At 32.7% G+C, this 23,371-nt stretch overlaps 1 protein-coding gene across 1 annotated transcript in view; it reads left to right on the top strand.

Moving 5' to 3' along the window:
* Positions 1 to 19,944, top strand: part of Dpy19l2 (dpy-19 like 2) — a 78,205-nt gene extending 58,261 nt beyond the window's left edge. The window contains exons 17-22 of the mRNA XM_015490368.2: positions 9,788 to 9,812; positions 10,281 to 10,400; positions 11,271 to 11,445; positions 12,705 to 12,804; positions 13,996 to 14,121; positions 17,542 to 19,944. Coding sequence (XP_015345854.2) covers positions 9,788 to 9,812; positions 10,281 to 10,400; positions 11,271 to 11,445; positions 12,705 to 12,804; positions 13,996 to 14,121; positions 17,542 to 17,692 — 697 coding nt within the window. The 3' untranslated portion in view covers positions 17,693 to 19,944. The remainder of the gene's footprint in view (positions 1 to 9,787; positions 9,813 to 10,280; positions 10,401 to 11,270; positions 11,446 to 12,704; positions 12,805 to 13,995; positions 14,122 to 17,541) is intronic.
* Positions 19,945 to 23,371: the final 3,427 nt, after the last annotated feature.

Genomic DNA, 23,371 nt, shown 5'->3' with positions numbered 1-23,371 from the left:
TTTTTCTAATAGGTTAAAAACAGGAACACATCTCCTTCTCATTCCACTTGATTACAAAATAGCTTAAGAATTCAGATACACATTTCTGCAGAGATAACATGGAAATGGCCAAAAGCCATATTCTGTGAATTTGACTACTTTAGATACTTCATATAAGTATATTGAAATATTGAAACTTTATGAAACTGGCTTGTTTCATTTAGCGTAATGACCCCAGGGTTCGTTCATACTGTCACATATTGCAAAATTTTATTTTTTAGTATGGATAATATTCCATTGTAATATTTTATTTTATTTATCTATTTATATGTCCAAGGATATGAAGTTGTTTGCACATCTTGACTATTGTGAATAATGCTGCACTACACTTAGGAGTATTAATATTGCTTCGAGATCTCAATTTCAAATCTTTTGGATAAATATCCACACGTGTGAATACTGGATTTTATGGCAGTCCTATTTTTAATTTTTTTAAATAAACTTCTGTACTGTTTAACCATAGGAGCTAAATAACGTTTGACTTCCTATGGTAATATGCAAGGATTCTTTTTCTGCATATCCTTGCCAACACTTGTTGCTGTTATTTCTTTTATCACAGCTATCTTGACATATGTAAGGGATAAATCATTATGATTTCAATTTGCATCATTTGGTCATTCCTTGTCACCTTTGGAGAAATATCTATTCGAGTTCTTAGTCCATAGCCTGTATTGTAGTTGAATTGTTTTTTTTTTTTCTTCTTCCTCCTCCTATTCCTCCTCTTATTCTTATTTTGTTGCTATTGAGTTATAGGAATTCCTTATATATTTTGGAGAGTAATCCTTTATCAGATAAATGTTCAGCAAATTTTTTTATTCTGTTTCCTTCCTGCACAGGGGTTTTATAAATTTGATATAGTCCCACTTGTCTCTGTTTGCTTTTGTTACATATGTTTTTAGTGCTGTATCTGATTTATTTCACTTAGAATGATGTTCTTCAGGTCCATCCATTTATCAGAAAATGCCATGATTTCATTCTTCTTTAGGACTGAATAGAACTACATTGTGTATATATACACCACATTTTCTTTATCCATTTGTTCATTGATGGGCACCTCTCCTGGTTTCATAACTTGTTTATTGTGAATTGTGCTGATATAAATAGTGTTATGAATTTATTACTATGGTATTTTGATTTTAGTTCTTTTGGATAAGTGCTGAGGAGTGGAATAGCTAGGTTGTGTAGCGGTTCCATTTCTAGGCTTTTAAGGCGTCTTCTTAGTGCTTTCCGAAGTAGTACCAATTTGCAGTCCCACAAATATGTATCGGTATACCTTTTCCCCCCACTTCCTCACCAGCAATTATTATTTGTATTCTTGATTATTGACATTCTAAATGGGATGAGATGAAATATTAGTGTAGTTTTGATTTATATTTTCCTGCTTGCTATGAATATCAAACATTTTTCCATATATTTGTTGACCATTTGTATTTCTTTTTTTAAGAAATGTCTATTTAGGTATTTTGCCCATTTATTGATTACATGATTATTTTTTAATGTTAAGTTTTTTGAGTTCTTCATATATTCTGGATATTAATCCTCTGTTGGAGGAGTAGCTGGCAAAGCTTTTCTCCCATTTGTTAGACTTTCTCTTTTTAAAATTAATTTATTTATTTTAATTAGGTATATATGACAGCAGAATGCAGTTTGATTCATTGTACACAATTGCAGCACAACTTTTCATTTCAGTGGTTGTACATGAAGTAGCGTCATACATGTATCTAGGGTAATGATGTCCTAGGCTCTCTCTTTATGCTCTTATTTCTTTTGCTGTTCAGAAGCATTTTATTTTTTCCCATTATTTTATTGGTGTGTTATAGTTGTATATAATGGTATGATTTGTTGTTACATATTCATACGTGCACAAAATAGGACGATATTATTTGTTGTGTCTTTCCTGAGTATTTCTTCTCTCTCTTCCCTCACTTCTTCCCCTGGTCCCTTTCCTCTACTCATCTCCCTTTGATTTTCATGAGATTTCCTCTGTGCCCCCACCAACCATTTTTTTACTTCTCCCTTTCTAGCTTCCACATATTAGAGAGAACATACAATCCTTGACTTTCTGAGTTTGGCTTATTTCTCTGAACATAATATTCTCAAGTTCCATCCTTTTTTTGCCAAATGATGTAATTTCATTCTTCTTTATGGCTGAATAAAATTCCATTGTGTATATATACCACATTTTCTTTATCCATTCATCTGTTGATAGATACCTAGGTTGTTTCCATAGCTTAGCTATTGTGAACTGTGTTGCTATAAACATGGAAATGCATATATTGCTACAATATGATGACTTTAATTCTGTAGGATAAATACCAAGGAGTGGTATAGCTGGGTCATATGGTGGTTCCATGCCTCGCCTTTTGAGGAACCTCCATACTGATTTCCATAATGGTTGTACTAATGTACAATCCCACCAACAGGGTTAAGTCTTTCTTTTTCTCCACATCCTCTCCAGTATTATTGTTTGTATTTTTGATGGCTGATATTCTACCTGGTGTGAGATGAAATCTCAGTGTAATTTTGATTTTCATATCCCTAATTGCTAATTATATTGAACATTTTTCATATATTTGTTCACAATTTGTATTTCTTAAAAAATATTTTTTGTTGTAGACATAATATCTTTATTTTATTTTTTTATTTTTATGTGGTGCTGAAGATCAAATACAGTGCCTCATATGTGCCAGGCAAGCGTTCTACCACTTTGCCACAACCCCAGCCCCACCATTTGTATTTCTTGTCTGAGTAGTGTCTGTTTAATTCATTTACCCATTCATTAATTGGGTACTTTGCCACAACCCCATCCCCACCATTTGTATTTCTTGTTCTGAGTAGTATCTGTTTAATTCATTTACCCATTCATCAATTGGGTGATTTGCATTTGGATGTTAAGTTTTTTGAGTTATTTATATATTCTGGACATTAATTATCGGTCAGAGAGTAGCTAGCAAAGATTTTCTCCCATTCTGTATAATCTCTCTTCACATTTCTAATTGTTTCCTTTGCTGTAAAGAAGCTTTTTAATTTGATAGCATCCCACTTATTGATTCTTGGTTTAATTTCATGAGATTTAATGGTCTTATTAAGGAAATTAGCACTTGCACCAATATGTTGACCTTAAATTTTCTTTTAGTAGTTGCAAAGTTTCTAGTCTAATCCCTAGGTCTTTGATTCACTTAGACTTGATTTTGTGCCAGGTGAGAGATATAGATCTAGTTTTATTCTTATACATATGAATATCCAGTTTTCTTAGCACCATTTGCTAAAAAGTCTATCTTTTCTCTGACATAATTTTTGTCACCTTTATCAATGATGAGAGGACAATAACTATGTGGGTTTGTTGCCATGTCTTCCATTCTGTTGCATTGATCTTCATGTCTATTTTGATGCCAATACCATCCTGTTTTTGTTATTATTGCTCTGTAGTATAATTTGAGATCAGGTATTGTGGTGCCTCCAGCCTGACTTTTGTTACTCAGAATTTCTTTGGATATTACCATAAGAATTTTAGAACTGTTTTTTTCTAGTTCTGGTAAGAATGTCTTTGGTATTTTGATGGGGATTGCATTGAATCTGCATAATGCTTTTAGTAATATGGCCATTCTGACAACATTAATTCTGCCTATAAAGAATATGGAAGGTCTTTCCATCTTCTAAAGTCTTCAGTTTTTTCATCAGTGTTCTATCGTTTTCATTGTAGAGGTCTTTCACCTACTTAGATTTATTCTCAAGTTTGTTTTGTTTTGCTTTGGTTTGAACTTAATGCAAACAAGGATAGTTTTCCTGATTTCCTTCTCAGAAGATTCATTTTTGGAGTATTTGAAAGTGATTGATTTATGAATGTTGATATTGTATTCTGCTACTTTGCTGAAATTGTTTATCAGCTCTAGAAGGTTTCTGGTGGAGTGTTTGGAATCTTCTGTGTATAGAATCATGTCGTCAGCAAACATCCCTTTAATTTTCTTCTCTTGGATGTTCTGCTAGAGTTTCAAGAACTATATTGGATATGAGTGGTGAGAGTTTCTTATTCCAAATTTTAGAGGAAATGCTCTCAGTTTCTCTCCATTAGTGTAATGTTAGCTTTAAGTTTGTCATATATAGTATTTATAATGTTGAGGTAAGTTTGTTCTATACTTAGTTTCTCTAACATTTTTAGTATGAATCAGTGCTGAATTTTGTCAAAGATCCATCAAGATAACCATGTGATACTTCTCACTAATTCTCTTTATGTGATGAATTACATTTATTGATCATGAATATGGTGAACCAACATTGAATCCCTGGAATAAATCCAACTTGATCATGATATATAATCTTCTTAATGTGTATGTGTGTTTTCTTTTTCTTTTTTGTACTGGGGATTGAACTCAGGGGCACTCAACCACTCAGCCACACCCCCAGCCTTATTTTGTATTTTATTTAGAGACAGGGTCTCACTGAGTTGCTTAGTACCTGTTGCTAAGGTGGGCTTTGAACTCTCAATCCTCCTGTCGCAGGCTCCTGATCCACTGAGGTTACAGGTGTGCACCACCATGCCCGGCTCTTAATGTGTTTTTGAATGCAGTTCACTAATATTAAGAATTTTTGCATCTATGTTCATTAAGGATATTGGTCTGTTTTCTGTCCTTATGGGGCTTTATCTGGTTTTGATATCAGATTCATAGCCACTTCTTAGAATGAGTTTGTGAGTGTTCCTTCCTTTTCAATTTCATGGAATAATTTGAGGATTGGTCTTAGTTCTTTAAATGTCTAGTAGTTGAGAATCTATTGGGTCCGGGGTTTTTTTCTTTTTTGGAAGGCTCTTTATTACTGCTTCAATTTCATGGCATGATATTTGTCTGTTTAGATTTTTTGTGTTCTCTTGATTCAATTTGGAAGGTATCTGTGTCTCAAAATTTATCAAAGCTTTTAGATTTTACAATTTATAAGTTTTCAAAATAATCCCTAATGGTTCTCTCAACTTTAGAAATGTCTGTGATGACATCTCTTTTTTCATCTCTAATTTATTGATTTCATATTCTCACTCTCTTGTTTAGTTTGGCTATTAGTTTATCAGCCTTACTTATCTTTTCAAAGAACCAACTCTTTGTTGCATTGACCTTTTGTATTTTTTAATTCTCTATTTCATTAATTTTAGCTCTGATCTTGATTATTTCCTGTCTTCCACTGGCGTTGGAATTCATTTTTTCCAGCTTTTCTATGACCTTGAGATGTACCACTAGATTGTTTACTTGATATTTTTCCTTTTTAAAAAATGTATAAACCTAATGCTATAAACTGTCCTTTTAGAACTGATTTTGTACTGTCCCAAAGATTTTGGCATGTTGTATCTCTATTCTTGTTTGATTCTAAGAACTTTTTAATTTCCCCTCTTATTCCTTCTCTGATCCATTCTTCATTTAAAAGACTATTGTTTAATTCTATAAGTTTATGGGGTTTCTATAATTTTTATTACTGTTGATTTTTAATTTCATTTCTATATGATCTGATGAGATGGCCAAGAGAATATCAGTTTTGTTCTATTTGCTGAGACCTACTTGGTGACCTAAAATATGCTCTATTTTGGAAGAAATTCTATGAAATGCTGAGAAGAAAGAATATTCAGCTGTTATTGGATGAACTATTCTATAGACATCTCTTAGGTTCATTTCATTTATAGTATTATTTAGTCTGGAAATATCTATTGATTTTATATCTGGATGACTTATCTATTGGTGAAACGGGTATCACCAATATTATTTATTGGAGTCACACACGTTTTGGGGTCTCTCTAGGAGGGAATGACAAGAAGTGTATGCTTTATGTAACTAAAAGTATTGACATTTGGGGCATAAATCTTAACTGCAATATCTTCTTTTAAAAATTATTTATTTTTTAGTTGTAGGTGGACGCAGTATCTTTTTTTTTAAATGTGGTGCTGAGGATTGAACCCAGTGCCTCATGCATGCTAGGCGAGTGTTCTACCTCTGAGCCACAACCCCAGCCCTATCATATCTTCTTGTTGAATTGTTTTCTTTAACAATGTGTAGTCTCCTACCTTGTCTCTCTGACAATTTTTTACTTGAAATCTGCATAATTTTGGACTCCACTTGTATGGAATTTCTTTTTTAATTCTTTTAATTTCAACTGTGGATGTCTTTGCCTACAAGATGAGTTTCTTGCAAAGTGCATACAGTGGGATCTTGTTTTTTAATCCATTCTGCCAGTCTGACTTTTAATTGGAGAGTTGAGATCACTTATATTCAGTTATTATGCAGAGATGTTTATTATTTCCAGCCATTTTGGTTTATTTTATAAATTTAATTTGTTCTTAATTTTATTTCACTTAATTACTCTTCTGGAGAATTTTATCCATTTGAGAGCTTTGGAATTTATTTTTCAGTTTTTCTTTGTGTAGTATTTCTGTAAGCATTTTCTATAGTGCTGATATAGTGGTCATGAATACTTAAGTCATACTATGAAAAATTTTTATTTGTTCTTTGATTTTGAATGTTAGTTTTACTGGATATGACAACCTTGCATGACAGTTGTTTTCTTTTAGAGTATGCATTCTCTCATTAAGTCATTCTGGATTTTAGAGGCTTGAGTTGAGCAGTCAAAAGCGAGGCTTATTAGTTTATCTCTAAATATGACCTGACATTTTTCTCTTGTGACTTTTATTATTCTATCTTTATTATCTATATTATGCATTTTGATTATTATATGTCTTAGCGAGTTTTTTTTTAAATATTTTTTATTTGGTGTCATGTAAACATCCTGTATATGGATGTCCATCTCATTCCTAAGGTTTGGCCAATTTTCTGTTGTTATCTCACTGAAAAGTTTCTTAATGCCATTAGCCTGTATCTCTATGCCCTCTTCTATCCTGAGGATTCTTAAATTTGGTCTCTTACTATTGTCACAGAGTTCCTATATTCTGATCTTGTTCTTTTATTTTTTATTTTCTATTTATTGAGTGGTCCACTTCACAGACCCTGTCTTTGAGGCCTGAAAATTATATTTTAAACATATTCTAATCTGTTGGTGACGCTTTCAAGTGAAAATTTTATTTGATTTATTGTCTTTCATTTCCAGAAGTTGTGATTGATTTCTTTTCAGAATCTCTCTCTTTTTGAATTGGTCTTTCACTTCCTGTATTTACTCTTAATTCTTTACTTAGGTATTCTATTAACCTACTAATTATTTTAATTAATATATTTTTATAGTCTTTTTTGAAATTTCATTCCCTTCAATGTCTGTGTGTTCCTTTGTTGGGGAATTGTAAACTTCAGGGGAAGACTTGTTTGCCTGTTTCCTCCTGTCTTTACAAGTCGTGGACTTGCACATGTTGAGAAACATTCCTCTTTCTCTATTGTGTGTCCTTTGTTGTGTAGTTCTCTTTTGTAATGAATCCTGTGTTGTTGATATCTATTAGCTTTGAGACAGACTCAGTTTAATCCAAGTGTTAGTTTAAACCACTTCAGTCACATCCACCAGGCACACTCTAAAACTTCAAGGCAGGCACTTGCTGGAACAGTATGATGACACTTGTTATAATGCCACACAGAAGAAAACTTATGTGTGGCCACTTCAAGATGGCAATATGCCTTAATTCTCTACTTAACAGCAGAGAAACATGGATCACCAGCTTGTTGCACTACCTCTGGATCAGTTAAATCAGACTGTCTATGTGTTCCACACATTCTCCCAAGCCAATTTTTTTTTATGGTTTTTCTTTCTCTGCCTTTGTGACCTCTTCTCTCTACAGTGAATTGGCACCATCAGCACTACAAGCAAAACCTCAAGGATATTTTTTCTTTTCCTGTATTCAAAGCAACTAAATACATGCATTTCTGGTTCTGATAAAGGATTTCAGTGAATTCCTGCTATCACCCACTTTACTGGAAAGCAGTGCTTCCATTGCTTGAATCCCCAAAATGGAACAACTGAAAAATACACTCATCCTCTAATTTAACACATTAGATTTCCCCTACCATACTGTTTTAATTACTGTAGTTTTGTACTATATTTTGAAGTCACGAACTGTGATGCCTCAATATTGTGCCATTTTCTCAAGATTTATTTGGCTGGTCCTGGTCTTTTTTTGTTTCATATACAGAGTTTTTTTGACCTCCATTTTGATTATGGATTGTTGAGTAGATATATCAGGGTTTTATTCAGCATTTTGTAGATTTCTTTTTCATTTTCTAATATTGAGCATTGCAAATGAAAAATCTTCTATAAAGTGTTTCTGGAAATTTGTAGAGGTTGGAGATGGGGAAAAAGAGAGATAGGTTTATTTTGATCTGAGTATTTACTTCTTCAGCTGAGGGAATTGTTGCTCCCTTATTTTTTGACTCAGTCTCTCTTTCTTGAACTTCTGTTATGGCTTTTATCATATCATCTATTTTTTTCTCTTTTTTCACAGAATTACATGGCTCAGTTTTCAACATTACCAACTTCAGCTATGTACACTTCAGCTATGTACACTATTACCAACTTCAGCTATGTACACTATTTTCAATGTTATTTTGAAGTTTTGAATTTTGCACATATGTTTTCTCAGAATTTCTGAAAGCTCCTTTTCTTGGTAGCTTTCTGATTACATGGATGTGATATCCTCTCAAACTTCTCTGAAGATCATAGTTGGAATTTTCATTTAGTAGTCTCTTTTATTTCTTGCATTAGCTCTGTTTTCTGTGAGGTCAGAGTTTTTACTCATTTATCCTGGTGCTTCACTTTCATGCTATTTGTGTCTTATTTATTCATATCTTAAATGAGTTCCTAAATTTATTTGTATTAGTATTTACTGTTGTGGGGGGCAGTCCATGACAATTATAATATATACTTACCTATCAGGCATTTTCTCTGCATGCAATAGCTCACTCCAGGATTCTGTTGTGAGTGGACAATTTCAGAACAAATGGGAAAACCTTTCTCTCTCGGCTGCCTATGTAGGAAAGGAGCTACAATGGTGGTAGAGTAATTGGTAACAATTGTCCTGAGATACATCCCACAAACACCCTTTAAAAAAAACTATAGATCTGTATACCCCTGAATTTCCTTTGAACACTGGCTTATTTCTCTTTTCTACTTTTAAATCCCTATTAGGGATCCAGGGTATTATAAAATACCCATACTTTCAGTGGAACAATAAAGTAGGCAGGCTTTTGCCTCTCATGTAAGCTTTATAAGGATAAGAATTTATCTATACTGTTTCAGCTTTTTCACTATACAGTGGTTAGAACATAGTAGGTATCCTGTATGTACTCAATAAGTTGGAACCACCTTCTAGAACTAAAAATATTTATGTGCTTTACCCAATAATTTTTCTTCTAGAACTTTATCCAAAGAAAATGTTCAGTGATGCTCACAAAACTTACTGCACAAGAATGTTCATGAGGTTTTTAATTGTGAAAATGAAAACAATTCAAAATTCCAATAGTAGTTTTCTAAAGTATTTATTATACATAATATGAATATTTAATAGAAAGTCTTTGTATTCATTCTTCCAGAATTACAATCTTCAAGGATCAGCAAAACATTTTTTATCTTAACCGAAGAATGACTTTTTGACATACTTTCAGTACAATGACTGTAAATTATGCCTTTCAAATTACTGTACATTTTAGTAATGTTAACTCCCAAGTAGTTTTAAGAGAATAAAATTTCAAAAAATGTAAGAACAAATCAATGAAGCTATTTTTATGTAATTATAGTATAATGGGCATTCAGTAAATAGATAATATTTTTTATTTTATTCCAGAAAACAGCTCCTTGAACGTGGTGAGGTAAAGTTGTCATTTTTTTCTCTGGTAGACTTGCATATTAAACTCTCGTTCAAGGATAATTCACAAAGCGTAGCCTGGCTGCTGGGGCTCCCTTAGCAGTACTTGAGTTGTTCTGCAAGGGTGGTTCTTTTCCCTGTTCCACTTTCTTGCCCATTTATCACTTACTAATAGACTATATGAGGTTTATTTATTTTCTATGGATTCTAGTGGACTTATTTATTTTGTATGTCTATTTATTGTCAGTATCTTCATATTAAATTGTACTCACATGTTAGCCTCACAAGGGTAGAGATTGCTCAGTGTTATATCTGAAGCACTCAGAACAGTGCCTAGCATTTAATGAATAAATAAACATTAATAGACATTATAGTTAGAAGATCTTTGTTCTAATGAATAATAATGGTTTTAATATACTTTATACTTATTAATAATAAAATATAAAAAATAAGACTTTGTTTTGTTTTATAGCTGGTTTTTCACACTTTGCAGTTGATGGCATTTACTTCCCTTGCTGTTTTAATTATGAGGCTGAAACTGTTTTTGACACCACACATGTGTATTATGGCTTCCTTGATCTGCAACCGACGGGTAAGGCACCATCTTGTGCGAGTACACTATCATTTTGTAGCAACACTAGTATAGTTACCATGGCTTTGCTGAGTAATCCAAAACATAAAATGAGGCGCTTTAATTTAGTTAACTTAAATCATTAAAAATTTTAGTTAACAATTTACTATTGAGTGAGAGAAGCATCTTCAAGTGGCTTTAAATATTATTCCTTGATTGTAACTGATATTTCTCTGATGAGTGATTAGGTACACATTCCCCCTGTTTAGTATTCAACCCACAATATAGTCTTTCAGAGTTGTTTGTGCCAGTTTCCTGTCCACCAAAACCACCCTCGAGTATTCATTCAGTAGTGAACAGATACGAAATAATTGCTCAAGTATAGTCCTGTTTGGAACAGAGAATTCCTAAAAAAAGTTGTTGATCCTGGATTCCCTGAGTGTATCTAACTCCAGATAAATTACCTGGAGTTTTGGAACCTATAGAAACATCTTATTTAGTTTTGATTATGAGTATATAGTTTGAAAATATCATAATGTTTGTTTTCCTGAGAGGAATATACATATTAGTGCTAATAAAGTTTCCCTGGTTCCCACAAGGCAACCAAATGTTAATGGATCTAGTGTTAGGATTTTCCAAAATTGTGTGATTTGATAATCCTAACCCCTGGTTACAAATCATTACTAGAAGGATCAGGTATGCCTTTTTTAATTCTTTTGAGAGGCCCAGTAATGTATTCATTGTTTTTAAGCAATAGCTGATGATAATTCTGTATTTATATACTGATATCAAATGTAAATCTTGGTTTAAGCAATAAGAATTTTTTTTGACTCAATAGCATTCTTTATATAAGAATTATAAATAAATGTGTGTGTGTTTTTTTCATTTCAGCTCTTTGGCTGGCTTTTTTGCAAAGTTCATTTTGAGAATGTTATCTTTGGCATTCTGACAGTGATGTCAATACAAGGTTGTGCAAACCTCCACAATCAATGGAGCATAATAGGAGAATTTAATAATTTGCCTCAGGAAGAAATTATACAATGGATCAAATACAATACCAGACCTGGTATGTAGCTATTTAGTTATATGCATACTTAGTTTTACACATATACAGACATTTATATATACTGTGTAGTTAGGTGGTTAGCACTTTGTGTGTGTGTCTGTGTGTGTGTGCACAGACTGACTTACAGTAGTTTGACTTACAATTTTTTGTGTTTACACTAGCGAGGAAGCACTATACACATTCAGTAGAAACTGTCTTAAGCTTTGAGTCATGATCTTTTTCCGGGCCAGTTGCATTGAGAGTATGATACTCTCTTGAAGCTGGGCAGTGGCACTGGGCCATAGTTCCTACTACATTGCAGATAGCTTGTCTTGCATTTGCATTCACAGTTACATTTAGAATGCTGGGTTATATTTGAAAGTAAACAGTTGCTTTAGTAGATCTGAATAGCACGCCTTGTTTGCATTGTGCTAATTAAAATGATAACAACCTTCACAATTAGAAGCATTTGTTCATTTGGTTTACCAGGAGACAAAACTGACACTGAAGCCAGATAGTTTTTTATGTAGTCCTATTTATGATTGAATTTATACATGCCTTTACATTAAAAAATAGTACTCACAAGTTATAAAATGATAGGATGAAATGTATAAATGGCAAAAACTCAAATGGCAATTGAGAGAACATAATTATGAATATTTAAAGATCATCTAAAGAAAGACATGTATGTGTTCTCTGGCACATAGACATGACTATATATCACAACATACAAAAATCATTTGAAAAAATGTACTATTGAGCCTTGACACTTAAAACACTTTCTCAGTCCCTAGTGTTTTAAATAATTTTAAATGCTTTAATTTCATGATAACTCATGTGATTTACATTGTCCCTTGTCCTGTGCATCTCTGTAGTACTGGCTCGTAATGTCATCCTGAAGCAAGATAGTGGAGTGCCTAAGGGTGTGAGCTTTGAACCTTTTAGCTGTACAATCTTAGACAACTCACTTTGCTGTTTGTCTGCTTCTTCTTCTACAAAGTAAGAAAAACAGAGAACTCACTTCATAGAGTTCTTATGCATATTAAATCATTGGCTTCTTATAAAAATACTGAGCACCATTCCCAACACCAAAATAACACTTAACAAAGGTAGATGTCATATGGTAGACAGTGAATACTGAGTGAATAAAATGAATGATATCAATGGTTCTTATTCAAGTAAATGCTTCATCTTGCTTAATTTAAATTCAGATACTATGGATAAGTTTATTTTTGGTCTTCTTAAAACATTTTATTAAGAAATGTAATCTTATTTTTCAGATGCTGTTTTTGCAGGTGCTATGCCTACAATGGCAAGCATCAAACTGTCTACACTTCATCCCATTGTGAATCACCCTCATTATGAAGATGCAGACTTGAGGTTAGCAATTGACTGAATATTTCACTCAGAATCATTTGCCTACTTGTTAACTTGTTCTTAGGAATAGGGGAAATGTTTGCACACACACACACACACAAACACACACTTTCATCTTCATATCATGTTGGAAATTAAAACGATTATAATCACTATCCAGAAATCATCCAATATGCACCTGTTTCCTTCAAAGTAGGTTTAATAAACATCTGAAAACTGAAAAATTGCACGTGTGTATGAGCAAGAGAACAGGCTGTGGTAAAACTCTTAGAAGCAGCTTTGACCCACAGCCAGTTTGCCAACCCCTACTCTAACACAGGTCCCTCTGCTTAACTTAAGAAACTTCCTAGATCTTATTGGTAGAAAAAGTAATGAAATTTGCCTTATTACATCTTTTGTGAAAATCTGGGGTATTTAACTGCTTATGAAAAATCTGATTTCCATTGTGTCATGAAAGTTTGTTTTCTATACATGACTGGCTTCCAAAAATCATTTTGATTATTCAATTAATGGTCAATGTAATCTTTTTCTTTTAGTGGATTTTTGGCCTATTCTTAAAGGAAAATTTTTAAATTATTTGAAGTTTTATGCCTGGTTGTGGTGATTGAACATCCCATATGCTTGAAGTCCTAAGTAACATTTAACATGTAAAGGGTGATTTGTTCATTTTTTCATAAGAACTTAAATTTAAAGTCAAATCATTCATTGTACCATATTTTGGTGAATATCCCTGTTCTGAAAAATCTGTAATGTGCTTCTTCTACCTCTCTGATACCCAGTGTCTAAATATTCTATTTGCTACATTGAACTTCAACTCATCTATTTTTCTGTGCTTCTTTAGATATTATTTGTGAAATCTGTTTTCAGATTCTGTCTGAAAATATTCTGTGAGCAAATTAATTGTGTATTATGTGAAGCAAATTTTATATTCTGAGAAATTATCCTGCTATTCAGTATAACTCCAGACTAGATTGCATACAAACAAGCAGTATTATACAAAATTCAAACTGGTTGTTTTAGAGCATTCAAAATATAAGTAGAAATGTGGAAATAGCTATTTCAAAAATAATTTCTGTTACATACATACCAATACCCCATCCTGTGAGGATTGAAATTTCAATTTTCTATTACATTTTCTTTAGTCCATTATACTTTATTTTAAAATCAGTTTATAATTGTTGTTTAAAATTAAAGGGCCCGAACAAAAATAGTTTATTCAGCATATAGTCGAAAATCTGCAAAAGAAGTGAGAGATAAATTGTTGGAGTTACATGTGAATTATTATGTTTTAGAAGAGGCATGGTGTGTTGTGAGAACTAAGTAAGTATTAATACTATACTATGATTTGGTATATTTTGAAGCAACAAATGTTTTATTTTATTACAATAGTCCTAATTTTTTAAGACTTTATTTAAAATAAATTCCATTATACTATTACCTTGGCATTTTACTTAAAATCATTTCAATTAGCAAAGTGAAATAATCATTTAAGGATGATCTAATTTCAAAAAATTATTATAACATCTTAGTATCTTAATTTTCATTTAGCATCTTTTATAACATTTATTTTTTTCATTGGTACATGAAAACATAAAAATTTTACATATTATTGGGGTTATGTTTTAGTACATGTATACATCATATGTTTAAAATCAGGTTAAACACATCTATCTTAAACTTAAATTTTTTCATACTTCTTCATATTTTTATGACAATTTGTATTAGATGTAAGAAATGTAGATTTGAATCTACAACAAATTGGAGTATTAACATTTTGGTACTATAGCTGAACAACATTGGATTTATAAGACTTAAGAGAAAAGTTTCTCATAACTCAAAATGACATAATAAGAAAAATATGTTACTAATTAAAATTTAAAATTTTTGAACTTAAAAAAAGAATCAAAAAACTTTAAGGTGTTTAAGGGATTCTTGAGGCCTTTTTTTAGACTCCTGAACAGAGATATTAGCTGCTATATATTACAGCAGATGTAGGCAAGTTAATTGCCTCCTAGAATGACAATGACAAATGGGCAATCAGAAGAACAAAACAGACTCCAGAGTCTGATGACTCCTTTAATGGCTAAGATTGAAAAAAAACTGATCATGCCAACTTTGCTAACACTGGAGTACCTACAACTCTCATACGTGGGTTGTGTGAATGTAATTTAGCATAACCATTTTGCAAGAACAGGCAGTTCATAACAACTCAAACATACACCTGCTGTGTGTATTTGCATAGAAGAAAGCATACATCCACATCAATAATTTTACACAAATGTTTACAGCAGTTTTTTTTATAATAGCCCAAAACTAAGAGCAGTCCAAATATCTATTAACGGGTGGATGAGTAAACACAGTATTGAAATATTTCGACCATACAGTATTACTCCTCAGTAAAAACTAGAATGAACTGCTGATACAAAGAGCAATATGGGTAAATCTCAAAACAATTATGTTGAGTAAAGAAACCAGACATAAAAAAGCAAGCAAGCAATAATTCCAGAAAATGTACACAAATCTATAGTGAGAGAAACTGGTATATGGTTGCCTAGGAAGGGATGTTGATTGGGACAAGAGAGTAGAGGTGCAAAAGGGGATGAGTAAGCTTGTGGGAGAGGTGAGTATATTTAATTACATGTACATAAAATGTTCCAAAGATAAAATAATATATCAAATATTAAGAAAGATTTTTCCACCTTTTAGTCTTCTTTTATAGTTTTACTAACAATGAGTCATTAAATTGAACTAATAATTCATTTAACTATAAATAAATGTTTTGAAAAGCATGTTTTAAGGATATACATGCAAAACCAAATCCTATTGTTAATAATCACTTTTAATATAATCCCTTTTCATTAATTTTATTTTCTAATTTTACTTGAATCTTATCTAGTTATAAGTTTTTAGCAGATATAAAAATATATGAATAATTACAAATTTCATGCTCAGAGAAAAAGACCTTGCCAGTTGGAGCACATGTTCATTTTTCTCTTTGTTCACATGGATAATTGGATGTTTTAGAAAAGATCAACTAATATTTTGAAAATAAGCATATGTAGCTGCTCCAATAAGGAGTTTTATAAATCAAAGTTTTTCTTATAAAATATAAACATCCCATTTTTAATCAGAAATTGTCAGATTGTAATGTAATTTTTATTTATTACTATCTTAAATTTTGTCTTATATTTATGGTTTCTATTGTGGCCATAGTTTCACAAGTATATACATATGTTAAATTTTATTAGATTATACACTCTAAATATGTGGAATATGTTGAATAATGGTTGATCAAGTATGCCTTAATACATCTGCTAAAATATCTTACAAGGACTTTTATCAGGAATATATAAAGAACTCTCATACATCACTAGTAAGTAACAACACAAAATTTGGCAAAATATTTAAACAAACACTTTACCAAAGAAGATATCCTGAATGACCCATAACAACACTAGAATGACTAAATTTACAAAGATGGATAATACCAGGTGTTTGTGAGAATTTGTAGTACAATTTTTAGTACAACTTAAGTCTTATAGATTATTGATGGAAATAGAAAATCATGTATTGACCTTGGAAAACAATTTTGAAGTTGCTTAAAAAGTTAAATGTACATTTAATCAAACAACATCCTACTACTAGGTGTTGCCCTAAAGTAATAACACATGTCAATACAAAGCCTCCTCCATAAGTCATTGGAAAACATTGTTTATTATTATAAAACCTCAAAGTATCTCAAATGTTTATTAGCTTGCAAATGGGTAAATTGTTGTAACTCCATGTAATGAAAGTTAAGAAATCACTGATCTGCAATATTAGCTGTAGGAGCTACAACATCTAAGGTATGAATACAAAAACATTCTAAGGAAAAGAAACCAGAAATGGGAAGCCTACCTACCTAATATATTTGGATAGAATTCTGAATTCTGTAGTGCAGAAAAGAGATCAGGGAAGGCCTGGGACCTTGCTTGGAGAAGGGGATTGATTGCAGACAATAGGGGAAAACTGTTAAGTGATGGACACTTTCTATAACTGTGTTGATGTTGATACATTCTATGCACATTTGACCATACTTAAACTTTTACCATAGAGGATAGGATATGAGTAAATTTTATTTTACATAAATTATATCTCAATATAAGTGTCAAAAATTAGAAACATAAAAATTAGAAATCAATTTGATTCCTTTGCAGGGTGAGAAAGATTATCTTATTTAATCCACTCTAGTGAGAAATATTTTCTTATTTAGTCTACTCAGAACCACCTAAAATAGGAAAGCATTGAAGAAAACAAACTTGACATAAGAACCTCCTTTCCCTGCCTTGGACTGTATGTTTTCATGCTAATCAGGAAATTTATGCCAAACAAATTGGGATTAATCAGAAATTTGATTAGCTTTCCTTTAATTCATCTCATTTCACTACAAATAGGCCTGTTATTTGGATGGTGATGGTGCTTGGAAAATATATTTGTTTCATTTTGAAAGTGAATTTATAAATATGTATTTTTGAATGTATACTGAACCTTTATTTCATTAAGTAGGACATGAAAATTCAACATACTTAATTTCATTTTATTATTTATAAATTTTGAGGTTGTGCTCTTTGAAATGACACTTAAGATCTTTAATTTGTTAAATAAGTTAGTGTTTGGAAATTTAGGAAATACTTTATAATTTATGTATTTTCTCTATGCATGAATATATTTTTAATATAGATATATTTGTGTCTTTTTCAGGCCTGGTTGCAGCATGCTTGAAATCTGGGATGTTGAAGACCCTTTCAATGCTGCTAACCCTCCCCTATGTAGCATCCTGCTCAAGGATGCAAGGCCTTACTTCACCACAGTATTTATGAATAGTATGTACAGAGTATTAAAGGTTAACTGAGAATTACACTGTGGTGCAAGAGGTGTGTTGAAAACAAACATGGTTTGCCTTATTTTTTTGCCTGGTGATTTAATAAAATCACAAGCGTTAAAAGAGACACTTAAAAACAAGATAATAAAAAATGATTTAAAGTCTTTGATTACTAAAGGTAGATCACTTCATTGTTTTCCATTGAATGTCAGCTTTATTAAGCTTGTTGTATAAATGATTAAATCATTTTATATTGCAAAAATGTTCATCTTAAGAGTTTTAAGGGAAAATGTATGCAAAAGAGCAATGGAATTTAATAAATCAAGGATATGGAAATCCTTTCTTATCCAACTAGGTGAATCATTTCAGGTTTTTTCTAGTACCAGGTGTATCAGCTCAGACTCCTTCAACCACTTAGAAGAATGCAGCTCTGAAATGGCACTTCCTGAGACCCTGATACTGCTCACAACCATTGTACAGTCTGTGAGGAAACTCTGTGTCCATTGTGGTATTTTTTCTTTTACTAGACTTCAGAAAAGATCTTTAATAGTGTTCGAATGCTTTAAAAAAAACAGCTTGTTTTGTAATGTGCTTTCCACTGATCAGTTTTTATCCTGAGCTAAACAGGTATTAATCTGTCTTTAGAATCCAGTGGTTTTTCTTTTAATCTCAAGGTAAAATGAAAATTTCTATGGCACATAATCAAATTTGGTGGTTAAACATAATCAGAAAAGAAAATCCAGTTAAATTTATCGAGTGAGATTTTCAGATGCTAGACCTTGAATCAAGCAAAGGCCTTTCTTTTCACCTTGATGGCTTGATAGCTTTGTTGGACATAGTATTTCTAGCCACCATCTTTCATAATGCATACTCATTTACTTTTGTTTTTGGATGAGGAAGGTCAGGTTTTATAACTCCTTTCCCCCTGTAAAACCTATCCAACAATAATGCTTTGAAAAGAGGTAATTATCAGTTGCCAATTGCAGAGTAACATTCTTTTTCTCTGCTTGATAAATATTAAATATGCCAGCTCTGCAGTATTTTAATGTGCATTCAAGTTAATCATCTTGTGATAATAAAACATACTTATGTTCTTGTGATAACCAAATGATTTAATTCCATAGATTAGTTCACTTATAGAAGGCAAGCAATCACACATAGAAAAAAACATTAAAATTGCTTTTCAATCTTTGTAGTTTAAAATATTCAGTATAGAATATAAAACAGCTAAGAAAGTATGCACAATTCATTTATTTTAGAATTTTCGAATAAATTCCTTTTGTAAGTGTGGAGCAAAGAAGGAAAAGTGACATAACAACTAATATTCATAAAATTCAAGAAACACATTTTGGATGATGTTTTCATAGGTCATATTTTTTAAAAATTGGCAGAATATGGCAAAAATGGATGAGTTTATTAACTATAAAATGTTCTATATACATATAATGATTTCATGTGGATTTTTATTTTTCTGTCCTCTGTATGGTAAATAATTTAAAAAACACTTGCGATTCTTTGTGTTTTCTATCTTCTGATCCTTAATCAAGCATACATTTTGAAATTGAAAGAGTTCTGATATAAGGCAGAAATTGGAGATTGCTGGATTTATTAGCCAAGTTTACATTGGCAATGGCCTTTATTAGCTATTTTAGACAATTCTGCATAGCTGCAGCTATAAGAGAAGGCACTGTGATGGAGATAGTTTGGCCTTTGTTACAAGATGGACCAAAGTTTGAATTCTGGCTCTTCTATATTAGGATATATTAGGTATATCCATCCATTTAAACATACTTATTAAGTGCTATTTGTGCCATGCACTGTAACCAAGCTCAGTCATGTTGCTTAATTCTCTAGTTCAGCGAAACTAGTATCCTATAATAACTTTTTTTGCAAATTGATCTGAAACCACGACTAGGAGTGAACTGTACATAGGCTGCAGCAATCCCCTCCATCATCCAGCTCGCAGGAATTGATGCATGACTTCAACAAATAATATGTGTGTTCTACCCTTTTATAGCTGATAGATACCACATCCAAAATATTAATTTTAATCAAAATGAAATTATATGTTTATATTTTCTGTGCTTCTGTTGTATAAGTAACATACTCACTGAAAATTAATTTTGGAAAAGATTGGAAATTTGAAAGAAAGGGAAAATATTGTAAGCTGTATTAAAATCTCATACATGTTGTTCATTCTTTTTGAGGGGGGTACTGGGGATTGAACTCAAGGAACACTCAACCTCTGAGCCACATACCCAGCCCTATTTTGTATTTTATTCAGAGACAGGGTATCACTGAGTTGCTTAGTGCCTTGGTGTTGTTGAACTTGAGATCCTTCTGTCTCAGCCTCCTAAGCCACTGGGATCATTCTTGTTTTTTTTTTGTTTTTTTTTTTAACCATTTTCTTCTAACAGTTTTAAACTATTTTATGCTTTTCTTTTCACATATAAACATGTAAGTGCTACATTGTTGTAAATAGACAACTTAATGACTATATAATATTCTGTTTTGTATAATCATTTATCACTTAGTGATATTTGATATATTCTGAAAAATGTGTTGTTAGGCAAGTTTGTCATTGTCTGAATATCACAGAGTATACACAGACTAAGACAACTGCAGCATAACTATAATTTATATCATATAATCTATGGGAACACTGCTGTGTATGTGGTTCATCACTAACTGAAACATCATGCAGCATGATACTGTGTGTGTGCATAATTTAACCATTTCTGAGGTATATCCATTTTTGCTACTATTGTACAGTCATACATTCCTTAACTATAGGTATATGTACTGAAGGATGAGTCACTGGGCAACATCCTTGTTGTGCAAACACCATAGAGTATACAGACACAAACCTAGGTGGTCCAGCCTCCTAACACCTAGGTATATGGTAGAGCTTGTTGCTCCAGGCTACAAACCTGTGCAGCATATTATAGTCGTGAATGGGAGGCAATTAGAGAACAATGGTAAGTATCCATATGTGTAAACATAGAAAAGCTATGATAAAGATACAGTATGAAGGATTGAACATGATGCAGCTGTATAAGACATGAATGGAGACTGTAGGATTCAAAGTTGCTCTGGGTGAGTTGGTGAGTGAATGTGAAGGCCAAGGACATTCCTGGACACACATATAGACTTCATAACAGTACCCTTTGGGTATGCTACATTTGTAAGAAACATTTTTATTTCTTCAATAATAAATTAACATTTTTGCTGTATAAACTTTTTTATTTAAATCTTTGGCTCTTCTGTAAGAACATTACATGAAAATAAACACAGTTGCACAAAAACATTTATATCCTTATTCTATAAGGATTTTTTTCCTATTTAATTTTTGGGGGGCCTTTAAAACTTTTTTTGTTAAAAACTAAAATACAGTTAGCCCAAGCCTGCACAGGGTCAGTATCATCAACATCACTGTCTTCCACCTCCACATCTTGTCCCTCTGCAGGTCTTTAGGGACAGCAACACTAAGCAGCTGTCATCGCCTATGGCCTCAACACCTTCTTCTCAGGCTCTTGAGGAGGTGGTACTCTTCAGAAACATGTCCATGGGGGCTTGCTAGCTTCTTTTTCCACCATAGATTTGCTTGTAAGTAGATAGTGCACCAGGGAACATTCCTATTAACGAAAACCTTTCAGGCTTGAAGTCCATGTTTTCACACTTTTTAAGGAGATTTTTGAGGTCTGCAAAAGCTTTTGCTATGCCCTTCACTATGAACTTCCAGTTTTTTATCTTCCCTAGCAGTTTCCTTTTCTCTTGCCTCCTCTTTAGCGAAGGGTCCCTGTTCCAGTTCAACAACTCATTAGTTCCTCAGGAACCACCCCCAGGAGCTCCTCAGTTGCACCCTCCTCCACAGGCAGGGTACAGGTGTTTCTCATCTCAACCTCAAGACTTGTTGAGTTTTGCAACCTCTTCCTCCGTAGCAAATTATTTGAAGTGATGGACATACTTAAGTATATTCTTCCAGATGCAGATGTCATTCATGTTCTATTTGGTGACATCACCTGTAGCCCAGGCTGACTCTTGATGTTGTCATAGTTGTGTAATCCTTCTAGAACTGCAGCAGTGTCTTCTTGGTGTCATCCTTAGTTGCAGCAACAGCAACAGAGGTCCTGCTCAAATCACTATACATATTGTGCTATACTTTCATATGACTGGCAATGTATTAGATTTTTTTATATATGACAGCAGAATGCATTACAATTCTTATTACACATATAGAGCATAATTTTTTATATATCTGGTTGTATACATAGTATATTCATACCAATTTGTGTCTTCATAACTGTACTTTGGATAATACTGATCATCACATTGCACTGTCATTAATAGCCCCATGCCCCCTCCCTTCCCTTCCCACCCCTCTGCCCCATCTCCCTATCATAGGGAGATAGGGAGCCTCTCTATATCAAAGAAAACATTTAGCATTTGGCTTTTGGGGATTGGCTTACTTCACTTAGCATTATTTTCTATAACTCCATTTCCCTGCAAATGCCTGTGATATGCCTAAACTAAATAAGGATAATATACACAATTTAAGTAGATCAATTTCAAGCAAGGAAATAGAGGATGCCATCAGAAGCCTACCAACCAAGAAAAGCCCAGGACCAGATGGGTACAAAACTGAGTTCAACAAGACCTTTAAAGAAGAACAAACACCAATACTTCTCAAACTATTTCATGAAATAGAAAAATAGGAAACACTTCCAAACTCATTCTATGAGGCCAATATCACCCTGATTCCAAAACCAGGCAAAGACACATCAAAGAAAGAAAACTTCAGACCAATATCTCTAATATAGGTGCAAAAATTCTCAATAAAATTCTGGCAAATCAAATATAAAAACATATCAAAAAGATAGTGCATCATGATCAAGTAGGGTCCATCTCAGGAATTCAAGGTTGGTTCAACTTATGGAAATGAATAAATGTAATTCATCACATCAATAGACTCAAAGATAAAAATCATATGATCATCTCAATAAATGCTGAGAAAGCATATGATAAGATACAGTATCCCTTCATGTTTAAAATGCTTGAAAACCTAGGGATAACAGGAACATACCTCAACATTGTAAAGGCTATGTATGCTGATTCCATAGTTTGGTTATTGTGAAATGTGCTGCTATACGTATGGGTATGCACATATCACTGTAGTATAATTACAAGAAATGAGTTAATGTATACACAAGGATCTTATTATGAGACGTCACAAATAAAAAAAAAAAGTGCACTACTAATCCAAAGAAAATTTTGGATCCAAATATTTTTTTTAATTTTTTATTATTGGTTGTTCAAAACATTACATAGTTCTTGACATATCATATTTCACACTTTGATTCAAGTGGGTTATGAACTCCCATTTTTACCCCATATACAGATTGCAGAATCACATCAGTTACACATCCATTGACTTACATATTGCCATACTAGTGTCTGTTGTGTTCTGCTGCCTTTCCTATCCTCTACTATCCCCCCTCCCCTCCTCTCCCCTCCCCTCTTTTCTCTCTACCCCCTCTACTGTCACTCATTTCTCCCCCTTGTATTATTTTTCCCTTTCCCCTCACTTCCTCTTGTATGTACTTTTGTATAACCCTGAGGGTCTCCTTCCATTTCCATGCAATTTCCCTTCTCTCTCCCTTTCCCTCCCACCTCTCATCCCTGTTTAATGTTAATCTTCTTCTCATGCTC

The sequence above is a fragment of the Marmota marmota genome, unplaced genomic scaffold (genome assembly GCF_001458135.2).
Source record: "Marmota marmota marmota unplaced genomic scaffold, marMar, whole genome shotgun sequence".
Lineage (NCBI taxonomy): Eukaryota > Metazoa > Chordata > Mammalia > Rodentia > Sciuridae > Marmota > Marmota marmota.
This window is presented reverse-complemented; position numbering and strand designations above follow the sequence as displayed.